General features: G+C 58.9%; 1 protein-coding gene across 12 annotated transcripts; it reads left to right on the top strand.

The window, feature by feature from the left end:
- Positions 1–85: 85 nt before the first annotated feature.
- Positions 86–20,618, top strand: TACC3 (transforming acidic coiled-coil containing protein 3). Of its 12 annotated transcripts, none has more exons than XR_013533233.1 (16): positions 86–242; positions 1,927–2,086; positions 2,233–2,375; positions 6,520–7,383; positions 8,156–8,231; positions 8,441–8,570; positions 12,570–12,622; positions 12,967–13,070; positions 14,128–14,215; positions 14,431–14,535; positions 15,569–15,645; positions 15,734–15,777; positions 18,045–19,580; positions 20,020–20,126; positions 20,211–20,331; positions 20,430–20,618. XR_013533233.1 is itself a non-coding variant. In XM_035294335.3 (16 exons), the coding sequence occupies exons 2-16, from the start codon at positions 1,928–1,930 to the stop codon at positions 20,493–20,495; spliced, it is 2,298 nt and encodes a 765-aa protein (XP_035150226.3). In that variant the 5' UTR covers positions 86–242; position 1,927; the 3' UTR covers positions 20,496–20,618. The 12 variants fall into 12 exon arrangements, 10 of the variants coding, with proteins under 10 accessions (XP_035150226.3, XP_035150229.3, XP_078223860.1 ...); XR_013533232.1 differs by having other exon boundaries at positions 14,125–14,215; XM_035294335.3 differs by having other exon boundaries at positions 18,045–18,205.
- Positions 20,619–22,258: the final 1,640 nt, after the last annotated feature.

Raw genomic sequence — 22,258 nt, 5'->3', positions numbered from 1 at the left:
TGAGGCACGGCTCCTATTGGGCGCCCGCGTTGCTGCGGTCCCGCCCCCGGCTGCGTGCTGATTGGCTGCGTAGAGGCAACCGTCCGCGTTTGAAAGTCGGGCGCGCCGGCGGCCATCAAGGGCTGCGGTAGCGGCGGCGGCGGCGGCAGCCAGACTCGGTCCTCGGCGCGGAGCAGGCGCGGACCCCTCTTTCTTGGCGGTGGCGGCGCGGGCTCAGAGCCCGGCAACGGGCAGCCGGGCAGGTAGGCGAGCGGCCATACGGCCCTGGGAAGCTGGGGCTCCGGGGCGGGGGACCGCGAGGCTGTCCCGCCCCGCCCTCGGCCCTCGCACTCCCGCCCTCGCCGCCGCTCTCCCCGGGAAGGGTCCCCCACGGCTCCTCCCGGGGCCGCCGCCGGAGCCCGTCCCGTGCCCTGTCATGGGACCCAGCCCTGGACTGACTGCCGGGCTGGGCCCCCTGGACGGTGGCCGGCGGAGACTGGAGCTGGGCCGAGCCCGACGGCGGAGCGAGCGCCCCGAGGTCCTTTGTTCTCCTCGACCCTCTCCTGCCTCTCGGCCGCGCACTCTGGCTCTCTGTTGGCTCCCAGTTCGCGGAGCCCCTCGTTGGTTTTTGGTCCCTTCGGGCCCCCGTCCTGGTGTCAACTCCAGCTGGGCCCCGACCGCTTCCACGCAGCCGCAGCCCTCTGTGCTCCCGAGTAGAATGAACGCACCCGCTTGGGGCCGGTCCCTTGTCTGCCCAGAGCCGCCCTCGTGGCTCCATAGTCAGTAAAAGCCCCGCCTGACCAGGCCTGGGCCTGCTGCTCTCCCGCGCTCCTCCAGGCCGTCGAAAGGCTTCCTCCGAGTCACTTTCTCCCTGAGTTCCAGGCTTGCGGGTCCCCCAGCGATCCAGCACCCCTTCCCCTGCGCTGTACCCGGTTGTTAAGGCCAAAAACCTAAGCGTCGTCGGGAAGTCCCATTTGTGCCAGTGGTCGGGCTCGGGTCTGGTCTGGCCTCTCCTCCTCGGGCAGAAGCCTGAGGTTTCCTTGCTTCCCTCCCCACCCACACAGAGCACCACAGTGGGCTTCTGAAGCCACAGCACCGACCTGGCCCGGCTGCCCCTCCTTCTCCAGGACCCTCCCTAACTTTGCTCTTCGAATCACAGCCTCCCAGGTGTCCCCCATCACCAGGTGTCCGTGGGGTCCCTGCCCAGGTCGACACTCAGTTCTCTCTGGCAGCCTTTCTGCCTACGTTTTTTCTTAGACTGGGAACGCTGTAGGCAGAAAGGGTGGCAGGTGTGTGGGTGCCCAGCATGAAGCCCTGGAAGCTGGGCCTGACCGGGGGCCTGATGTAGATGCTCCTTGGCACCTGCTGCTCAGCTCTGGACTTCTCTTGTCCACGCGCCTCTCCCAGCTCCTGCTCTGGACCTTCACCCTCTCAGCCTGGTCTGGTCTTGCTCCCTAGCCTGGTGGGAGGAGCAGAGCAGAGCCGCTGTCCTGCTTTTCTGCCCTCTGCTGCCTGGTGGTGCCTCACGCCACATGCAGAGGCCTGTGGGAAGACCACGGCTTCCTCTGGATCTTCTGGGCTTCTTATAGGCCAGGACTTTCCTGTCTCCTGACCTTTGCCTGACGAAGTAATATGGCAGTAGAGGTTCTGCAAGCCTGGTTTTTCCTTCTCACTGTCTCAGCCTGAAGGCCTTTAGCTCTTGGTCCCAGGAGGCAGCAGTGCTGCCCATGACTTTCCCTGCCAGGCTGGAGAGTGAGTCTCAGTCTGAGGCTTTCTCAGCCTCACTTGGCACAAGACACCTGGGGGAGGTGTCACCTCCAGAGTGATGAGCATGCCTCTGCAGGAAAGGGTTGTGCCCCCACAGCACTGTGGGGCAGCTGGCATGTCTGTCCAGAGAACGTGGTAGTGTTGTTCTTGCACTGACACGAACATGTTCTGCTTTTCCAGAATGAGTCTGCAAATCTTAAACAAAAATGTCAGCAGTGAGAAAAGTACAGAAAACTGCGACTTCCTGTTTTCACCCCTGGAAGTTACCGGAAGATCATCTGTTCTTTGTGAGTCACAGAAAGAAAATGTGCCACCCAAGAACCTGGCCAAAGCTATGAAGGTAAGTGTGACCTCTACCGTGTGTGGCTGGCCAGGTCGCCCTGGGTCCTGCTTTCCTGGTGACCTCTGAGCTGCTGAACACTGCCGGTGTGTCTGCGACAGCTGAACTAACAAACGGGCGCCCTCCCCCTCACTCCCCCCCGACAGGTGACTTTTCAGACACCTCTGCGGGATCCACAGACGCACAGGATTCTGAGTCCTAGCATGGCCAGCAAACTCGAGGCTCCTTTGGCTCAGGGTGACACCCTGGGACTGGAAAACTCTCACCCAGGGCGGACACAGAAGGACAAGTAAGTGTTGGCACTTCTGGGCGTAGTGCAGGTCACCGCTCTGTCCGACAGCTCTTGCAGGCACGCTCTGTCCCGTTGGCTGGATTTCTTCTGAAGGGTGCAGCATGTGGTCAGTTCACTAACAGAAAAGTCGATCATCAAATACTTGGAATAAGTTTTAACTTACTTTTTCTTTTATTTTTTTGAGACAGAGTTTTGCTCTTGTCACCCAGACTGGAGTGCAGTGGCGTGATCTCTGCTCACTGCAACCTCCATCTCCTGGGTTCAAGTGATTCTCCTTCCCAGCCTCCCCAGTAGCTGGGGTCACAGGCACCCACCACACCCAACTAACTGGTATGTTTTTTGGGTGTTTTGTTTTTGTTTTGTGGGGTTTTTTTTTGGAGACAGTCTCACTTTGTTGCCCAGGCCGGAGTGCAGGGGCATGATCTCGGCTCACTGCAACCTCTACCTCCCAGGTTCAAGAGATTGTTCTGCCTCAGCCTGAGTAATTGGGACTATAGGTGCACACAACCACGCCCAGCTAAGTTTTGTATTTTTAGTGGAGATGGGGTTTCACCATGTTGGCCAGGCTGGTCTTGAATCTTGACCTCAGGTGACCCACCTGCCTCAGCCTCCTAGAGTGCTGGGATTACAGGTGTGAGCGGCTCCGCCCAGCCCGTACTTTACATTTTTGCTGTGCCTCTGCCAACAGATTGGCCTCGATCTTTGCCTGTGTAATTTGATGAAACATCTTGACTCCATCTCCGGGAAGGGCGTTCCATAGTTTCATTTCTCTTGAATTCCACGCACCTTAGCCGCTGGAAAGAGCAGACAGACTTGTGGGCAAAGAAACCACATCGTGTGATCTGCCAGTCAGTCTGCATGGTCAGAGGGATCTGTCGGGTGAGGCCTGGCAATCTGCTGGCCGACCTGGCACTTACCTGCAAGCAGATGGCGGCAGCTTCTGTGTGTGCCTGGAAAGGGAGGAGCCTGGAGGCAGCTCTTGGCCCTGCGGCTGAACTTATCTGTCTGGGCAGCCGGGAATACCTCATCTGTATCCAGGCTGGGAAGGGACCCAGAGGCATGATTTTCTGCTGGTTTTTTGCTGATGTAAGCATCTAAAACTGTTGCTGCTGTTTTGTAATGGGGTCTTGTTCTGTCCCCCAGGCTGGAGTGCCGAGGCACTGTCTCAGCTCACTCTAGTCTCAGCCTCCTGGGGCCAAGCAGTCCTCCCGCCTTGGCCTCCTAAGTATCTGGCACTACAGTTCTGAGCCACCATACCTGGCCAAGTTTTAATTTTAATTTTCCATTTTTTAAGACGGAGTTTCACTCTTTTACCCAGGCTGGAGTGCAATGGTGTGATCTTAGCTCACTACAACCTCCGCCTCCTGGGTTCAAGCCATTCCCCTGCCTCAGCCTCCCAAGTAGCTGGAATTACAAGTATGTGCCACCACACCCAGCTAATTTTTTGTATTTTTATTAGAGATGGGGTTTCTCTATATTGGTCAGGCTGATCTTGAACTCCAGACCTCAGGTGATCCGCTGGCCTCTGCCTCCCAAAGTTCTGGGATTACAGGCATGAGCCACCACACCCAGCTAGCCCAAAACTTTAAAACAGATGTTAGGGCTGGTCCGAGTGCAGTGGTGTTTACAACTAACTGATCACAACCAGTTAGAGTTCTTTGTTCCTTCTCCACTCCCACTGCCTCACTGGACTAGCCTTTAAAATATATATATACATATATATACACACACATATAAAGAAAAAACAGATTTCAGATATGCAGAGAAAAGCATAAGGAACAGAATACCTCTAATGCTTGTCACCACCTAAGTGAGGTAAAATGTCACCAGAAACTGCGGGCAGCTTTTCCGGCATCCTTTTCTGGGTCCTGGGTCTGTCTCCTCTCCAGCCTGAGTCTGCAGTTTTTTCCGTGTCTGCTTGACACTTTTCAGCTGTGTTTTCTGCCCTTTTGAAATTTAGTCACACAAGGTGAGAATGAATCCTACGCTGATTTACAACGACCCCAAGGAGGAAGGGAGACCCAGCAGCAGAGAAGTCGCCTCCCAGCTGCCATGAATCTGATCCATCCCAGGGCCGAGGATGCCCTTGCCTCTGCCCTATGGCTTCCGGGCCACCCAGCAGCCTATGCAGGGCAGAGGGTGTGGAGGAGCCAGGAGAGGTTTGGGAGGGCGGCCCTGAGGAGCTCCAGCTAGAGTGACTCTGGGCTTGTGGCTGGGGCTTGGGTGTCCCGCCATATGGCTGTCGTCTCCTTTCTGAAACTCTGCTGAGGCCCACGTGGTGGTGGTTGTTGTGGCGCTCCCACGTTAGTGGGATGAGACCAGGAATAGCCGCTGGGTGCAGCTGCCCACGTATCATTCCAAGATAGCTTAGTGGCCTGGAGGGTCAGGTGGCCCAGCTGGCAGCTGGGCAGGAGAGCAGTTGTGAGCAGTCTGGTAGGTTCCTCACCTTCAGTTTCTCAGTTTTGACATCTTCAAACTTAGAGAAGTGTTGGAAGAGAAGGGCGTGTAACATGCACTGGTGCATGAACCTCCGTCTTCTGAGGGACCTGAAGGCTGGGGAGCAGGTAACGTGGCATTTGCGCCCTCTGTTGTAGTCCAGCCCCAGCTGTCGCCGCAGCTGCCGCACTTGGTAGGCAGCGAGTGCCGCAGGGACGGGGGTCCCTGGGAAGAAGTTCTCTGCACCTGTGGTGCTCCTCTGTAGCAGGCGGGTGCTGGGCCAGTGTGCCCACATCCCAGGGAGGCGTTGCAGAGGCCACTCAGGCCTTTCCGTGCCTGAAGGTGGCATCCTGCACCTCAGCCTTGCCCTTCAGAGGTTTAACTGTCCCTGGCCATAACACTGCCAGTCCCTGACTTGAAGGGGAAAGCAGATTAGTGCAGAAAACCCTTTGTCCACCACAGCCCTGCTGGCCGTCCAGGTTGGGCATGTCCTTGGGAGAGGTGTAAGGCAGAGGACAGGGCTGACTGAGCGTGCCCATTTCTGCCTGCAGCTGTTTTCCTGAGGACTGAAGTGTCACTGGGATGCTCTCAGGTCCCTTTGTGTTAGAATTCAGGGTCTTTAAGATGGTGCACACCCTTCAGTGATGAGGAGAAACACAGGCCGATATAATGATTTTATGACTTCACAGGCCAACAGCAGGCTGGAGGACATGCACACAGGGCTGGGCACAGCTGAGAGCATGGCAGGCGGCCTTGTCTGTTGAGGAGTAGGGTGGGGTCACCGGACACTGGTGGTCAGATGCTCGAATGGTCTTTTTACTAGAAGTGGTGGATGCCGGGCGCAGTGGCTCCCACTTGTGATCCCAGCACTTGGGGAGGCCGAGGCAGGCGGATCACCAAAAGTCAGGAGTTTGAGAACTGACTGGCCAACATGGTGAAACTCCATCTCTACTAAAAATACAAAATAATTAGCTGGTAGTAGGGGCAGGCGCCTTTAATCCCAGCTGCTTGGGAGGCTGAGGCAGGAGAATTGCTTGAACCCTGGAGGTGGAGGTTGCCGTGAGCCAAGATCACGCCACTGGACTCCAGCCTGGGCAACAAGAGTGACACTCTGTCCCAAAAATAGGTTTAAAAATGAAGGAAGTGGTGGGAAATTGGGGAGCAGTCTACCAGGTGGGAGAGATGCCTCCAAGCTTCTCTCTCTGGCATCAGCTTGAGGCAGATGGGTGAGGTGTCCCACATCTGACCCCAGGCAGCAGCTGTCTGGCCCCAGTGCTGCATCTGTGCTGCGGCACCTGGTGCAGACCCTGTGTATGGTAGCGAGCACTGTTTGGGTGGCAGAGGCTGCTGGAGGAGTCTGGGTCCAGCACCTGACAGGGTGTGTGATGAGCGCGGTTGAACAGACAGGCAGCCCAATGGCACCCCTGCAATTTGGAACCCTGTGTCTAGCCACCCAGCCCTCTGGCGGGGGTCAGCGGGGAAGTCACGTGGCTGTGTCCAGCCATTCCACAGGGAGTGGTCCCTGGGAGGACAGGAGGGAATCACATTGAGGAACTGGGGTGGGAAGTGGAGAACTGGAAGCTGTCCTGAGGGTGACTCAGTCATGCTTCTGGTGTAAGAGACCTACACCTGTGTTCAAAATGGATGCCATGGCCGCCTAACCTCACAGGCACTCACTGCTTCATGTTGACTCTGTTTTTAAAAGCCAACAGCTCATTAAGGCAGTGGATGCCAAAACTACTCATGGAATTATCCAGAAACCAGTGGAGGCTGACACCAAACCCCTGGGGGATGCAGGCCCAGCCTTTGGGGATGGCAGCTCCGGTGAACCTGGCCCGGGCGCCCTGGCTGACCTGGACTGCTCAAGCTCTCCCCAGAACCCAGGAAGTTCTGAAAACCAAATGGTGTCTCCAGGAAAACTGTCTGGCAGCCCTGAGCAAGCCTTGGAGGAAAATGTTCGTTCTTATTCCTTAGACAAGGGAACGACACCCACCTCTGAGCCCCTAGGAGACCATCCCAGGACAGAGTCCCAACACAGAGTGGAGCCTCTGCACAGAGCCGAGCAGGAATGCAGGCCTGGCGGGGTCTCTGTGCCCACAGCAGTGGCCACTTGGCCTCCTGGTGTGAACTCTGAGGAAGCAGTCGGAGGAGCGCCCCTTGTGGGTCTGCCTGGCGAGGCCCTGGCCTGCCCCGTGAGTGTGGGTACCCCCATGCCAGCAGATGGCACGCAGACCCTTACCTGTGCGCACACCTCTGCTCCTGAGAGCACAGCCCCAACCCTGAGTCCTCTGGAGGAAGCGGCTTCGGGTCAGATGGTCAGCTCCTCAAGGACTGAACCCATAAAACTTGAATTTGATTTCTCCGATGGCACCACCCCCGCGCTGGCTTCTCAGGGCTCTTTTCACCTCGACTGGGACAAGCTGGAGTACCCAAACTTCACCCCGTTCGGAGGTAGCACGAAGTCTAGTTGCAGAGAGGCCCAGCCTCCAGAAAGCCCCAAGACCAGGCTGGGCCAGCCGGCAGCTGAACCACGGAGTCCCATGGAGGAGCTGGGCTCCCATCTGAGCCAGTGAGTGTGGGATAGGCTGGGGAGCATGGCAGGGGCAGCTGCCCTGCCCTGTTTGTGGTCCCCAACCTCAGGCCAGAGGCATCATCAGCGACTCCTTTGAGGCTGGGTGGGCTCACCCTGAGGAGGGGCCTCTGGGCAAAAACAGGGCTCAGGTGCATCTAAGCTGAGGGGCACAGCTGCCGGGGCCCTGCTGAGGGTGCTCGGCCTTGCCTTGGCTTCCATGAGTCTTTAGCGCTCCTGGCCTAAGGAGGGATCCGATAAGGGTGGGCTCAGGCCAGAAGCCAAATGCACCAACCCCAGGCAGGACCCTCCTCCAATGAACTTGACTTGGGTGCGTCATTCCAACAGCCGGGCAGAGCCTGTTACCGCCTGGGATGGCGTCCCCTGTTCACTGGGGTCTTGGCCTCAGGTCTGCTGCCTCCTGGCCGAAGAGTTACTCAGTGCGGGGTCGTCCTGCCCCAGCCTCCCCACCCGAAGCCTCCGTCAGTTTCAGAGTAAAAGGGATGGGCTCTTCCTGTGGTTCCCTCTGGCTGCGTTGCGCTAACTTTAGAGTTCCCTGCCTGCTTCTCCCAGAGCTGGCAGGTGTGTGTTTGCCTGCTGGGAAAAGGGTGGTGAGGCAGCTTTGTGGCCAGGTCCCCTGGGGAAGCCCCTGCCTGATGCACTCTAGCTGAGTGTTCCCATGACCGGCACAACAGTGCAGGGGAAGGCAGGTGTAGGGGATACCCGGGTTTATGTGGTGGGGGGGACAGGCCTCTGCCAACTGTCTCCCCAGGCAGCTGCTTTCAGCCTTAGCAGAGGACACACCTGTGGTGCAGTTGGCAGCTGAGACCCCAGGAGCAGAGAGCAAGGTAAGGGTGCCTGTGTGGGTGCCTGTGCGCCTGGCCTGCTTCTGGGGAAGAGCAGCAAGCAGTGGAAGGCCCCAGCAATCTTGGGTGGTGGGCGGGATGTCCCGCTGCCCTGGCCCACAGGTCTACTTCCACAAGCTTGTAGGAGAGACAGAGCCCCACCTCCGGTACCTTGACTGCACTGCACAGGGTGACTCTCACCTTTCCTCTAGGAGAGAGCCTCAGACTCTGCTAGCACCTCGCTTCCCATGGGCTGTCCGGACAGTGAGCCAGTGCCCACCCATCAGCAGGGGCAGCCTGCCTTGGAGCTGAGAGAGGAGCACTTCAGAGACCCCGCTGAGGGTATGTTGCCTGGCACAGCCGCACGTACATTGAGTCGCCTGTGTCAGCAGGTGGTCATTCCGCAGGCAGGTGTCCCCGACTTTGAATGACTCAAGCACAAAGTTTTGGTTTCTCAAAAGTTAGGCACCATTAGAACAGGGCTGATGCCTTTAACATAAGAGACTTCTAGGAATGGAAATTGTGGACTCAGGAAAAGGAGCAGAAAGTGTGAACAAGGCAGTGCACGGGTGAGATACAGATGCAGAATCAGCACCTGGGCCTCCTGATCATCAGACATACTGCCGGAAACAAAAGCCTTTTTTAAATTGTTTTATTTTATTTATTTATTTATTTTGAGACAGTGTTCCTCTGTCACCCAGGCTGGAGTGCAGTGGTGAAATCTCAGTTCACTGCAACCTCCACTTCCCAGGTTCAAGAGATTCTCCTGCTCAGCCTCCTGAGTAGCTGGAATTACAGGCACGTACCACCACATCCAGCTAATTTTTGTATTTTTAGTAAAGAGAGGGTTTCACTATGTCGGCCAGGCTGGTCTCAGACTCCTGGCCTCAAGGGATCCACCCACCATGGCCTCCCAAAGTGCTGGGATTGCAAGCATGAGCCACCACACCCACCTCAGCCTCCCAAAGAGATGGTGAAACTCCATCTCTACTAAAAATACAAACATTAGCTGGGGGATTATGGCGTGTGCCTGTAATCCCAGCTACTTGGGAGACTGAGGCAAGCTTGAACCAGGGAGTCAGAGGTTGCAATGATCCGAGATCGTGCCACTGCACTCCAGCCTAGCCACAGAGCAAGACTCCATCTCAAAAATCAATCAATAAATAAAATCTCAATTGGAGAGCCTAAAACCCAGGCACGCATGCCAGGCACGGTGGCTCACGCCTGTAATCCCAACACTTTGGGAGACCGAGGTGGGCGGATCACAAGGTCAACAGATCAAGACCATCCTGGCCAACATGATGAAACTCTGTCTCTACTAAAAACGCAAAAACTGATCTAATATTGACAGTGGAGTGTTTTAAAAAAAGGAAAAAAAAACACAAAAATTAGCTGGGTGTGGTGGTGTGCACCTGTAGTCCCAGCTACTCAGGAGGCTGAGGCAGGAGAGTCGCTTGAACCCGGGAGGTGGAGGTTGCAGTGACCGAGATCATACCACTGCACTCCAGCCTGGCCACAGAGCAAGACTCCGTCTCAAAAAGAAAAGCCCAGGCACGCAGAAAACTGAAGTAACGTGTAGGGATGTTGGCTCGGCTGGGTTGGGCCTGTCGCCCTCGCGTGGGATCCCTGGAATCACACAGCGTGGCCTTCCCTGTCCGGCCTCACCCTCCGGGCAGTGTGTTTTCATGACCCGGCCTTGCTGGAGCAGGTATTGGTGCTCACGTCCTTGCTGTGGCTGCAGACTTCCTGTCTTTATTCATTCATTCATGGGTTTGGTGGTTTCTGCCTCTTAGCTGTCAAGAGTAGCACTGCCATGAATGTTCAGGTGTAAGTTCTGTGTGGACGCGTACTTCCGTTTCTCCTGGATGGGTAGCTAGAAGTGGAGTCACTGGTCACGGGAACTCTGCTTGCCTCTCAGCTGCTGGGTGGCTTACCAGAGTAGCCGCAGCGTTTCGCGTTCCGCCAGCCATATAGGAGGGTCCGGTGTCCGCAGCCTCAGCAGCGCTGTGTGTTGTGTCTTGTGGATCCTGGACCTCCTCGTGGGTAGGAAGCAGGCCTAGTGGTGGTTTTAATCTGCGGTTTCCGGGTGGCTCACGACATCCAAGCGTCTTTTTGCGTGCTGTTGGATATCTTTGAGAAAATGTCTGCTGAGATTCCTTGCCCATTGGGCCACTTATCTTTTCATTACTGAGTTTTATGAGATAAATTCCTTTCACTTAAGAAATGAAGAAAAGGAAAAAAAAAGCCCCTCATCAGATAATGTTTGAAAGTACTAGCTTTTGGCCAGGCACAGGGGCCCGCACTTGTGGTCCCAGCATTTGGGAGGCCAAGGCAGGAGGATCGTAAGACTGACCTTGGCAACATGGCAAGACCAGATCTCTACCCGAAAAAGACGTAAGGAGCTGGGCATGGTGGCACACGCCTGTAGTCCCAGCTACATGGGAGGCTGAGGTGGGAGGCACGATTGAGCCAGGAGGTCCAGGCTGCGGTGAGCCGTGATGGCACCACTGCACTCCAGTCTGGGTGACAGTGAGACCCTGTTTGAAGGAAAGGGGAAAACAGGGGCAGAAGTGAAAACTGACAACAAAGCTATCTGTAGCAGAGAAGACCTACAAGTCTTTTCTAGACCAAATAATTGGCAACCGTTTTTTAGCTTAGTTGAAAAAAGGAAAGAATGAGCAAAGAAATACTACTAGGTGTGAAGAGAGGGACAGAACTAGAGATACCCCGGCCTGGATCTCAGCCAGAGGGAGACCCGGCCTTTTTTTTAATGAGACAAGAGTTTCGCTCTTTGTTGCCCAGGCAGGAGCACAGTTTAAGCAATCCTCCTGCCCCAGCCTCCTGAGTAGCAGGGATTACAGGTGCGTGCCACTCGCTCAGCTCATTTATTTTGGGCTAATTTTTGTTTCTCGTAGAGACAGGTTTCACCATGCTGGCCAGGCTGGTCTCAAACTCCTGAGCTCAGGTGATCCACCCTCCTTGGCCTCCCAAAGTTCTGGGATTGCAGGCACGAGCCACTGTGCCCGGCCAAAGTTTAAGACTTTTAGAGGCTGATGCTAGAGGATTGCTTTTAGCTAGGTCAAGACAGCCCTGGCAATGTAGCAAGACTCCTCCACTACCAAAAAAACTAGTATGTCTGAGATAGTTTTCGCCTTCAGTTAGGTTTTTTATCCACTTTTGAGTTCATCTTTGTATATGGTATGAGGCACTTTTTTTTTTTTTTTTTTTTTTTTTTTTTTGAGATGGAGTTTGTCTCTTGTTGCCCAGGCTGGAGTGCAGTGGTGCGACTTCTGCTGGCTGTGACCTCTGCCTCCCGGGTTCAAGCAATTCTCCTGCCTCAGCCTCCCAAGAAGCTGGGATTACAGGCACACACCACCATGCTCAGCTAATTTTTTGTATTTTTAGTAGAGATGGGGTTTCTCCATGTTGGCCAGGCTGGTCTTGATCTCCCAACAGCCTCAGATGATCCACCCACCTCAGCCTCCCAAAATGCTGGGATTACAGGTGTGTGCACCACCTCGCCTGGCTAATTTTTGTATTTTTTGTGGAGACAAGGTTTTGCCCTGTTAGACTCCTAGGCTCAGGTGATCTGCCCGCCTCAGCCTCTACCCTTAGGGGATTTTGTTATCATTGCTTTGCTTTTTTAAAGGAGTCTTGCTCTGTCACCACGCTGGAGTGCAGTGGTGCAATCTCAGCTCACTGCAGCGTTTGCCTCCCGGATTCAAGCAAGTCCCCTGCCTCAGCCTCCCGAGCAGTTGGGGCTACAGGCATGAGCCACCACACCTGATTTTTGTATTTTTAATAGAGACAGTTTCACCACATTGGTCAGGCTGGTCTCGAACTCCTGACCTCAGGTGATCTGCCTGCCTCAGCCTCCCACAGTGCTGGGATTACAGGCGTGAGCCACCACACCTGGCCCACTCTTAACGTTTTTTTAACCAAAGGTTATATTATCAAAAATTAAAAGATTTGTCTAGGGTAATCTTAAAGACTAGAATTGTTTCAACCAGAGCAGTTTTGCCCCCTCCTTCCCCTAGATGCTTTGGTTGTCATACCTGGGGGTGCTGCTGGCACGGAGTGGGTGGGGGCTGGGGATGCTGCATGGCACCCTGCAGTGCCCAGGACACACCTGCCAGTGAGCAGTCAGGCCTGGAACACGGGCACCTCCGAGGAGGAAGTCCTCCTGTGCTGCAGAGGACCTTGGCCTGGGTCTCAATGAGACACTGCTGGCTGGAATGCTGCTTTATTCGATAAGGAACCATGGTCCTGCCTCACTGAGTCCGTTAGCCCTTGGGGCCCTGGTGTGGGGCGGTGACAGTGCTGTGACTTGTGCCCTCTCAGTTCTAGGCACAGGGGCAGAGGTGGATTACCTGGAGCAGTTTGGAGCTTCCTCGGTAGGTACTGGGCAGCTCTGCGAAGCCTCCCCTGCAGGGTGTGCTGAGGGCAGCCCCGACAGCTCTTCACCCTGGAACGTCCCCTGGTGCCCATGTTCCCCCAGCTGCACATGGGCCCTGGCCCTTCTGCTGCATCTCTAAGTGGAGTCCTATGGTTGTGGCCAGGCCCTCCCCCAGCACTTGCCTGGGATGAACTCTGACACCGTGCTGCTAGGAATGCAGGGCTTCGGGTGGGGTTGCGGTGACCGGAGGTGGGAGTATGTGTGTGACCTCCCTGGCCCTAGCCCCAACGTCTGTGCTAGGGGATGGCAGTCAGACCTGCTCAGTTGCCCTCTTGTCCCCAGTTTAAGGAGTCGGCCTTGAGGAAGCAGTCCTTATACCTCAAGTTTGACCCTCTCCTGAAGGACAGTCCTCAAAGACCAGGGCCCGTGGCCACAGAGACCAGCAGGTACGCAAGCCAGCCCTCCCCGGGCATGAAGTCTTGGGTGTAGGGGGACGGGAGGCTGTTCCTATGTGTGCTGTCTGCAGAGGCTTCTAGACCAGGGTGAGATGACCTGAACTAGAAAAGAGGCGTGGTGAGGAGCGGGCAGGGCGGCGAGCCCAGAGCAGCAGCCTCGTGTGGCAGGGGCCACATCAGCCCAGTGGGAGTGACAGCAGCCGCCCTCCAGTCACAGAGCTACTGCCTTGCTGGTTACAGCCACCTGCCAGGTGGATTAAAGAGCTAAACTTAAATGTTTTTAATGTAGCTCCTCTAAAGCAGAAGTCAGCAAACGATGACCTGTAGGCCAGACTTGGCACCTGTTTGTGTACATAAAGTTGTCACAGAACCATGCCCATCCCTTTGAAAATTGTGGCAACTTTCACACTACAAGGGCAGAACCAAGTAGTATGACAGAGGCCTGACACGGCCTGGCCAGTGGCTCACACCGGTAATCCCAGCACTCTGAGGCCGAGGCAGGCAGATCACAAGGCCAGGATTTCAGCACCAGTCCGGCCAACATGGTGAATCCCCATCTCTACTAAAAATACAAAACTTAGCTGAGCACGGTGACGGGTGCCTGTAGTCCCAGCTACTCGGGAGGCTGAGGCAGGAAGATTGCTTGAGCCTGGGAGGCGGAGGTTGCAGTGAGCCGAGATCACGCCATTGCACTCCCATCTGGGCGACAGAGTGAGACCCTGTCTCAAACAAAAAGAAAATGAGCCTCCAAGCTGTGAGGGCCCCCAGATGAGGCATCAGCGGCCCCACTCAGCCTGCAGTGGGTAAGGAAGCATCACAGCTCTCCAGAAGGATGATCCGCCTTGTGGATGGGGACGTGAGGGAAGGGCTTGGGGCAGCAGAGAGACCGGGCCTGCTGGACGTGGGCCTGCGTTTTCTGCCACCGTCCTGACTTGAGTGGTTTAAACTAAAAAGCAAAGAGCCCGGTTGGCTTGTCCGCATGGTCCTCTGTGTCCTGCTCAACACTGGGAGGGCCTGAGTGACCGAGGCTGCCTCCACTTGGCAGCAGCACGCACGGTGTGGAGGAGCCTCCCTCAGGAAGTCCGCGGGAAGCCACCCTTGTGGAGTTGGATTTCTTGGGAGCACTGGATGCTCCGGTAAGTACTTCAGTCCCTCTTGAACCATCCACCTTGTGGTCTGAGGAGGCAGGTTGTTTTAGGGCCTATATTTCCTATTCCTGGGGGTCTGAAGTCTTTGGCTCTGTCATGGGTCCCCCACTGCACTGTCTGAGGCTCTTCCCTCCCTCACACCAGGTCAGAGGTACGAGAGGCAAGGGTGAAATGGGCTCATGGTTCATCCCCATCTCCCACAGGTTCCAGACCCACCCCCAGGTGTCCCTGCACCTGGCGGCCCACCCCTGTCCACCGGGCCTATAGTGGACCTGCTGCAGTACAGCCAGAAGGACCTGGACACGGCGGTAAGGACACAGGTGGTGGCTACTCCACAGAACCTGCAGGCCACTCGGGCTTGGCCAACAGCAGGCACAGGTGGGGTCCAGTGGCCTGACCAGCTGTCCCCGCCATCCCTGCCCCTGCTGGTTGGGGTGGCATTGCAGAGAGCTGCTGACCCCTGGCCTGTCACTGCTGCCCAGGTCACTGAGGCTCCAAGCTTCCACCCAGTGTCCCCACAGCCAGCTGCCCACCGGCTGCCTCCACAGGGCTCTCCAGCCTGAGCGTGTCATTCACCCCAGCAACCTCTCGCTGCGTTAAAGCTGAGTGCTGCCCCTTCCTGCTGCCCTTCCACAAGTCCAGACGCATCTCTGGGCAGCTTAGGAAGCGCCATCTCCACCCGCCCACATCTGAGGGTCCCCTGCCCGTCTCCCTCTATCCTCCCATACACGCCAGGCTTCAGCCCGTCCTAACTCCAGGTCTAAGTTGTCCCTACGAGAGCTGTGGGCACCACTGTGAGCCAGATAATCCCTGGGGAGGTGGGGACAGGGTGGCTCCGGACGCTGGCGGCAGGGCTGGGCACGAGCCCCCACATCTGAACCAGTGTCGGTCACGGCAACCCCAGGTGTCATCTTGGGCCTGTGACACGATCCTGACCCGGTTCCCCAACACCCCCTTCCTGGTGTTGGAGCCCATGCCGTAACCCCAGAGCAGGCTTAAGGACCACAGCGTGGCCAGCCCTCCCCTCTGCGGGCCTGGGCTCCCCATGCAGGTGGCCCCTGGGGGGTGGACGCAGGGACACACACCCGCTGGGCGCCTGCTGGTTCTACCCAGGAGCACAGCCCACAGCCCCATGCCTCCTGCCCCCTGGCGACTGAGCACATGTGGAGCAGGCAGCCTTAGCGTCAGTGGGGCTCCCAGGGTCCCGCTGAAGGCCCACATGGAACTGCGGCTCTGGACATTGCTCCAGGGACGTCGGGGTGGGCCGGCCCCACGCTGTGGGGAGGTCCTGGGAGGGGTGTCCAGCCCGCCTGCCTGCTGACTCAGGTGTGGCCTGAGCAGGTGAAGGCGGCACAGGAGGAGAACCAGGAGCTGAGGAGCAGGTGTGAGGAGCTCCAGAGGAAGAACGTGGAGCTGGGGTAAGGAGGCCCCGCCTGCCCCTGTCCCCACCCGGCCTGGGGCTGCGGCGCATCTGAGGCCATGGATGTGTCTGCTCGCCTCCCACAGGGTGATCATGGACAGGTTCGAGGAGGTCACATACCAGGTCATGGGTAAGTGCCAGGCCACCGAGGACATGAGGGGCTGCCTGCACCTCAGCCATGCCCTGCCCCGCACGCTGCCTAGGGCCCCACTCTCCTGAGGCCACTCTTCCTAACCCACAAGGCCCTTCAACATGGCCCAGCCATGGAACCACGAGGCAAGCTGGGGGGAAGCTGGCGGTCGGTCAGTGCAGCTCACGGATCCACAGAGCCAGCCTTCCTCAGACCCCAAATCTGTGCAGATGCTGAGCTAGCAGCAGGGCTGGGGTGGGGGCAGATGCCACCCCACACCTGCTCACACCTGTTGCCCTCCTCTCCTCCTGGAGGCTCACACCTGCTGCCCTCCCCTCCTCCTGGAGGCTCACACCTGCTGCCCTCCCCTCCTCCTGGAGGCTCACACCTGCTGCCCTCCCCTCCTCCTGGAGGCTCACACCTGCTGCCCTCCCCTCCTCCTGGAGGCTCACACCTGCTGCCCTCCCCTCCTCCTGGAGGCTCACACCTGCTGCCCTCCCCTCCTCCTGGAGGCTCACACCTGCTGCCCTCCCCTCCTCCTGGAGGCTCACACCTGCTGCCCTCCCCTCCTCCTGGAGGCTCACACCTGCTGCCCTCCCCTCCTCCTGGAGGCTCACACCTGCTGCCCTCCCCTCCTCCTGGAGGCTCACACCTGCTGCCCTCCCCTCCTCCTGGAGGCTCACACCTGCTGCCCTCCCCTCCTCCTGGAGGCTCACACCTGCTGCCCTCCCCTCCTCCTGGAGGCTCACACCTGCTGCCCTCCCCTCCTCCTGGAGGCTCACACCTGCTGCCCTCCCCTCCTCCTGGAGGCTCACACCTGCTGCCCTCCCCTCCTCCTGGAGGCTCACACCTGCTGCCCTCCCCTCCTCCTGGAGGCTCACACCTGCTGCCCTCCCCTCCTCCTGGAGGCTCACACCTGCTGCCCTCCCCTCCTCCTGGAGGCTCACACCTGCTGCCCTCCCCTCCTCCTGGAGGCTCACACCGCTTCCCCCTCCTCCTGTCCTGGAGGCTCACACCGCTTCCCCCTCCTCCTGTCCTGGAGGCTCACACCTGCTGCCCTCCTCTCCTCCTGGAGGCTCACACCTGCTGCCCTCCCCTCCTCCTGGAGGCTCACACCTGCTGCCCTCCCCTCCTCCTGGAGGCTCACACCGCTTCCCCCTCCTCCTGGAGGCTCACACCTGCCGCCCTCCTCTCCTCCTGGAGGCTCACACCTGCCGCCCTCCTCTCCTCCTGGAGGCTCACACCTGCCGCCCTCCCCTCCTCCTGGAGGCTCACACCTGCCGCCCTCCCCTCCTCCTGGAGGCTCACACCTGCCGCCCTCCCCTCCTCCTGGAGGCTCACACCTGCCGCCCTCCCCTCCTCCTGGAGGCTCACACCCGCCGCCCTCCCCTCCTCCTGGAGGCTCACACCCGCCGCCCTCCTCTCCTGGAGGCTCACACCCGCCGCCCTCCTCTCCTGGAGGCTCACACCCGCCTCCCTCCTCTCCTCCTGGAGGCTCACACCCGCCGCCCTCCTCTCCTGGAGGCTCACACCCGCCGCCCTCCTCTCCTCCTGGAGGCTCACACCCGCCTCCCTCCTCTCCTCCTGGAGGCTCACACCCGCCGCCCTCCTCTCCTGGAGGCTCACACCCGCCGCCCTCCTCTCCTGGAGGCTCACACCCGCCTCCCTCCTCTCCTCCTGGAGGCTCACACCTGCCGCCCTCCTCTCCTCCTGGAGGCTCACACCCGCCTCCCTCCTCTCCTCCTGGAGGCTCACACCTGTTGCCCTCCTCTCCTGGAGGCTCACACCCGCCTCCCCCTCCTCCTCTCCTGGAGGCTCACACCCGCCTCCCCCTCCTCCTCTCCTGGAGGCTCACACCCGCCTCCCCCTCCTCTCCTGGAGGCTCACACCCGCCTCCCCCTCCTCTCCTGGAGGCTCACACCCGCCTCCCCCTCCTCTCATGGAGGCTCACACCGCTTCCCCCTCCTCCTCTCCTGGAGGCTCACACCGCTTCCCCCTCCTCCTCTCCTGGAGGCTCACACCGCTTCCCCCTCCTCCTCTCCTGGAGGCTCACACCGCTTCCCCCTCCTCCTCTCCTGGAGGCTCACACCCGCCTCCCCCTCCTCTCCTGGAGGCTCACACCCGCCTCCCCCTCCTGTCCTGGAGGCTCACACCGCCTCCCCCTCCTCCTGTCCTGGCACTGGAGCCCCTTGCCGCATTCCTGGGGCTGTGTTGGCACTCTGTGTTTCAGTCTCCGCCTCCTGAACGTTTGCTTTTCATTTCTCAAGAGGAGGTTCAGAAACAGAAGGAACTTGCCAAAGCCGACATCCAGAAAGTTCTACAAGAAAAAGACCAGCTGACTGCAGATCTGAACTCCATGGAGAAGTCCTTCTCTGACCTCTTCAAACGCTTTGAGAAACAGAAGGAGGTGATTGAGGGCTACCGCAAGGTACGTCCCCGCCACCCGGTGTCCTCCCCGCAGAGGCTGGCAGGCTCACGGGCCAGGCCAGCGGGGCTGCCAGGTGCTGTCTTTGCACCTCTGTTCTTGGCCGAGCCTCCCCTTGTCACTCGGGCCTGGGTAACTTGTGAAGACGCAGGTGCAGGAGTCACAGCCTAGCCGGTTTGCAGAAGGCCAGGTGAGCGGGAGGCCGTCTGAGTTCCTGCCGCCGTGTGAAGGATGACTTGGCTGTGACTGAGTGCCTGTGAGATGCGAGACTGCGTGGGTGCACCGGGGTATGGGGCATCTCGGAAAGGGAGTCAAGCCTGGGCTGTTACAGCGCGACCTGGGCATGTGTATCCCAGGCAGGAGGCCCACACAAAGGTGGGCACACTGTGCCAGGCTACCCCAGTGTCCTGGCCGCAGGCCTCTGAGCCCCCTCCGCCTTCTGTGCTGGGCAAGGCCCACAGGCTTGCTGGAAGGAGGGATGTCTGGGCCACCCATCTGCCCGGAGCAGACCTGGGAGGGGCTGCGAGGCCGCCAGACGCTTCTGCCCTCAGCAGCAGAGTTGGAGCGGAGGTGCTCACCGCCTGCTGTCAGGAGCTGGGCCTGTGGGCACACCTGGAAGAGGGGCTGACAGTGGGGCTGCAAGGGGTTGGGGATGCCAGATGGGGGCCCTGGAAGTTGAACTCGGCTAGAACAGGGGCCCTTGTGGGGCCTGGCTGAGCCACACCTTCTCTCAGTCCTGATGTCAGGTAGGCGCCAGTGGCCGGGGCACAGCTGCCTAAGAGAAGCAGCCTGGAAAACTAGGAAAGAACCTACGGAAAACCACATCTTCCACCTTCAATTGCTGCTACAGAGTTTTAGATCAGTATCTGGCACAGAATCACTAGGTATGAAAGAAACAGGAAAGGTGATTGAAGATCAGAACCAGCTATTAGGGTGAGGCATGGTGATGTATGCCTGTGGTCCCAGCGACTCAGGAGGCTGAGGTGGGAGGACCACTTGGCCCAGGAGGCCGAGGCTGCAGTGAGCTGTGATTAGATCCCTTCACTCCAGCCTGGGCAATAGACCCAGACCCCCGTGTCTAAAATAAAATAAAAAAAAAAAATGTTTAGACCCACGGGATTCCCAGGCGTTGGAGCTGGCGGCAGAGTGCCCACCGCAGGGGTGGGCCCCTCACATGGTGCCACTGGCTTGAGGACACAGCAGCTTCACTGGCCTTCCCTCAGCTTGGGCTGTGCTCCGAGCTGCTGTCCTGGCCTCGCCTCTCCCCGGGGCAGGCCTGCGCCTCCATTCCCGCCGGCCACCTCCCCACTTTCTCATGGAGGCCTCTTTGTACATCTAAACCCATCATGGAGGACCCAGTGCAGACTCAGACTTGAAGGTAACTGTCTTCCATGTTCAGAAGAGCATTGCCGGGCTCGCTTCGGCGCATAGAAGAAAATCGGGGCCGGGCGCGGTGGCTCACGCCTGTAATCCCAGCACTTTGGGGGGCCGAGGCGGGTGGATCACAAGGTCAAGAGATCGAGACCATCCTGGTGGGCACGCGCCACTGTGCCCAGCTAATTTTTTGTATTTTTAGTAGAGACGGGGTTTCACCTTGTTGACCAGGGTGGTCTTGATATCTTGACCTCGTGATCCACCCCCGGCCTCCCAAAGTACTGGGATTACAAGCGTGAGCCACCGTGCCCTGCGAGGGGATATTTTTAAAGGAAAACTGGAGGTGCTGCCTCATGACTGGTGACCCACAGGTCCCTGGACACCAAGCCTGGGTGCTCTCGCAGATCATGTGGTGCCCACAGCTAATGCCTGCCCCTTCCTAGAATGAAGAGTCACTAAAGAAGTGTGCAGAGGATTACCTGGTGAGGGTCACCCAGGCAGGCCAGAGGTACCAGGCCCTGAAGGCCCACGCCGAGGAGAAGCTGCAGCTGTGAGTGTTGGGCCCACAGAGGGAAGAGTCTGGGCACCTGGGCCCAGCTCAGCTTCTGCCCTGCCCCTGCTCCTCCTCCTCCAGGGCAAACGAGGAGATCGCCCAGGTCCGGAGCAAGGCCCAGGCGGAAGCATTGGCCCTCCAGGCCAGCCTGAGGAAGGAGCAGATGCGGGTCCAGTCACTGGAGAGGACCGTGGAGGAGAAGGTGGGTGCGGGGAGCCTGGCCCATGGGGCCCTGTGGCAGCAGCTTCTGGAAGGCCCCTGGGCCTGCTGCTCCCTCCCTAACTCATCTTCCTCCTCCAGACTAAAGAGAATGAGGAGCTGACCAGGATCTGTGACGACCTCATCTCCAAGATGGCGAAGATCTGACCCAGAGCTGCAGCCCCTCCTGTCTGTCCGTCTGTCCAGTTCTTTTAGGTGTCGTTTTCTTGTTCTGTCTAAAGCTAGATTGCTTTGAAAAGATGACTAAATAAAGTTTCCTTTTGGTGTAAACTGAAGCTGCTCTGGTCTCAGTGAAGCAAAGGGTTCTCTGCTCGGCCTCAGGCAGGGACCGCCAGTGGCTGGAGGCGGCTCAGGCCTGCCCAGTCTACCCCTGCCAACTTGGGTCAGCCACACAGTTCTGGCATCAAGTGCACCCATCAGTCCAGACAGACAAAAACCGTGAACAGCCAGGCGTGTGTGATGCTGGAGCCGCCCTGGAGAGCCTCAGCCCCAGCTAGCTGCGCCTCACCTCGGTGTGGGTGCGGAGGGAGGCCCCTGCGGTGCAGCCGCTCAGCTCCCATCAGCCTTCAGAGCAAAGCCGGCTTCCCTGAGGAAGTCCCGTCTCCAGATGGCAGGGTTTCCTCCCCAACCCCCAGCCCCATCTCCAGCAGCCCCGTCCTGCAGGTCTCACACTTGCACAGGTGCACTGGAGCTCAGGCCACTTCCAGGAGCCCTGGCAGAGTCTCCGCCCAGCTGGGGAACCCCAGGAACTCTGGGCACAGAGCTGAGAGATGCTGGCTGCCAGGTTCAGCCATGGCACCTAGGACCCTAGCACGAACCAGAGGGCCAGGACCTCCTAGGGCTGGGTGGGACTGAGAGTGACCGGCAGCTGGTGGTGCTGCTGTGTCAGAAATCCCCACACAGAGGGACTCAGGCCTACATCTGGCTGCAGGAGTGTCTGAGCCCGGGGGTCCCAGTCCCAGGACCTGTTCCCAAGGCTCTGTAAGCTGCCCTGTAGGCCTGGTGAGCAGCAGCCCAGGACTGGCCCTCGGTTGGGCACAACATCACTCCCAGCCACCGCCAGGGGTCGCTGCCACCACAGACCACGCAGGGACCGGACCAGGTGAGTGACACTCTGGAGGGCGGGGCCGGGGTGCTGGGAAGCCACGTGGACCGCCAGGGAGGCTGAGGAGCAGGCGGGGCTTCAGCCTGGGTGGCCACTGGGGTGTCCCCCGGGTGGGGAGGTGGGTTCTTGCATATTTGGAGGAGGGACCCTGGCACAGGGACAGAAGGCCACAGCAGCAATGGCCAGGCATGGCTGGGGCACAGACTGGATGGGCCTCAGAGGGCTCTGGGAGCCATTCCTCTCTCCCGCCATGGCCACCCATGCTCATGCAGCACCTCCTGACGGCCTCATGGGACCATCGCACCCCTCCTCTCCCCAGCAGGGACCCCCCCCATCTCAGCCCTGAGCCTGGGTGACGATAGGGGGCAGTCCTTGGCTGAGAGCCTCTGAGGGCCTGCCACGGCCACTGCACAGACAAGACACTGAGGCACAGGCCAGTGACCATTGGCTGGGGGAGGTGGGCCAAGCACAGGGTGAGGTTCCCTCTCCTGCTCAGGGCTGAGGATATGGGGGAGCAGCAGGGCCCTGGAGCCTCCAGAGGTCACCAGCTGCCTCCCCACTGCCACAGGCACGTCCGGCCTCAGGGCTCCCAGCTCCCTCTGCAGGGTCAGGTCTGCTCTGCTGAGGTCTCAGGACACGGGGCAGCTGCCAGGTCCTCCTCAGCCCTGCCGCTCTGGCCTCCTGGCTCCTCCGACAGCTGCCCAGGGCCCTGTCCCCCACTGGGGCCTCTCTGAGCCAAGCCTGGAGCCTGCTCTGAGAAGGCCATGTGGGGCAGCTGGACGTGTCGGGGCAGCCGGCCGGGCCT

This window comes from Callithrix jacchus, chromosome 3 (genome assembly GCF_049354715.1).
Source record: "Callithrix jacchus isolate 240 chromosome 3, calJac240_pri, whole genome shotgun sequence".
Taxonomy (NCBI): Eukaryota; Metazoa; Chordata; class Mammalia; order Primates; family Cebidae; genus Callithrix; species Callithrix jacchus.
This window is presented reverse-complemented; position numbering and strand designations above follow the sequence as displayed.

Excerpts from the sequence above, each read along its gene's own strand:
- TACC3 (XM_035294338.3), top strand. The coding sequence starts at position 1,928 with ATGAGTCTGCAAATCTTAAACAAAAATGTCAGCAGTGAGAAAAGTACA. Across the intron at positions 12,623-12,966 it reads AGCAGTTTGGAGCTTCCTCG|TTTAAGGAGTCGGCCTTGAG; the intron begins GTAGGTACTGGG and ends TCTTGTCCCCAG. Across the intron at positions 14,536-15,568 it reads AGAAGGACCTGGACACGGCG|GTGAAGGCGGCACAGGAGGA; the intron begins GTAAGGACACAG and ends TGGCCTGAGCAG.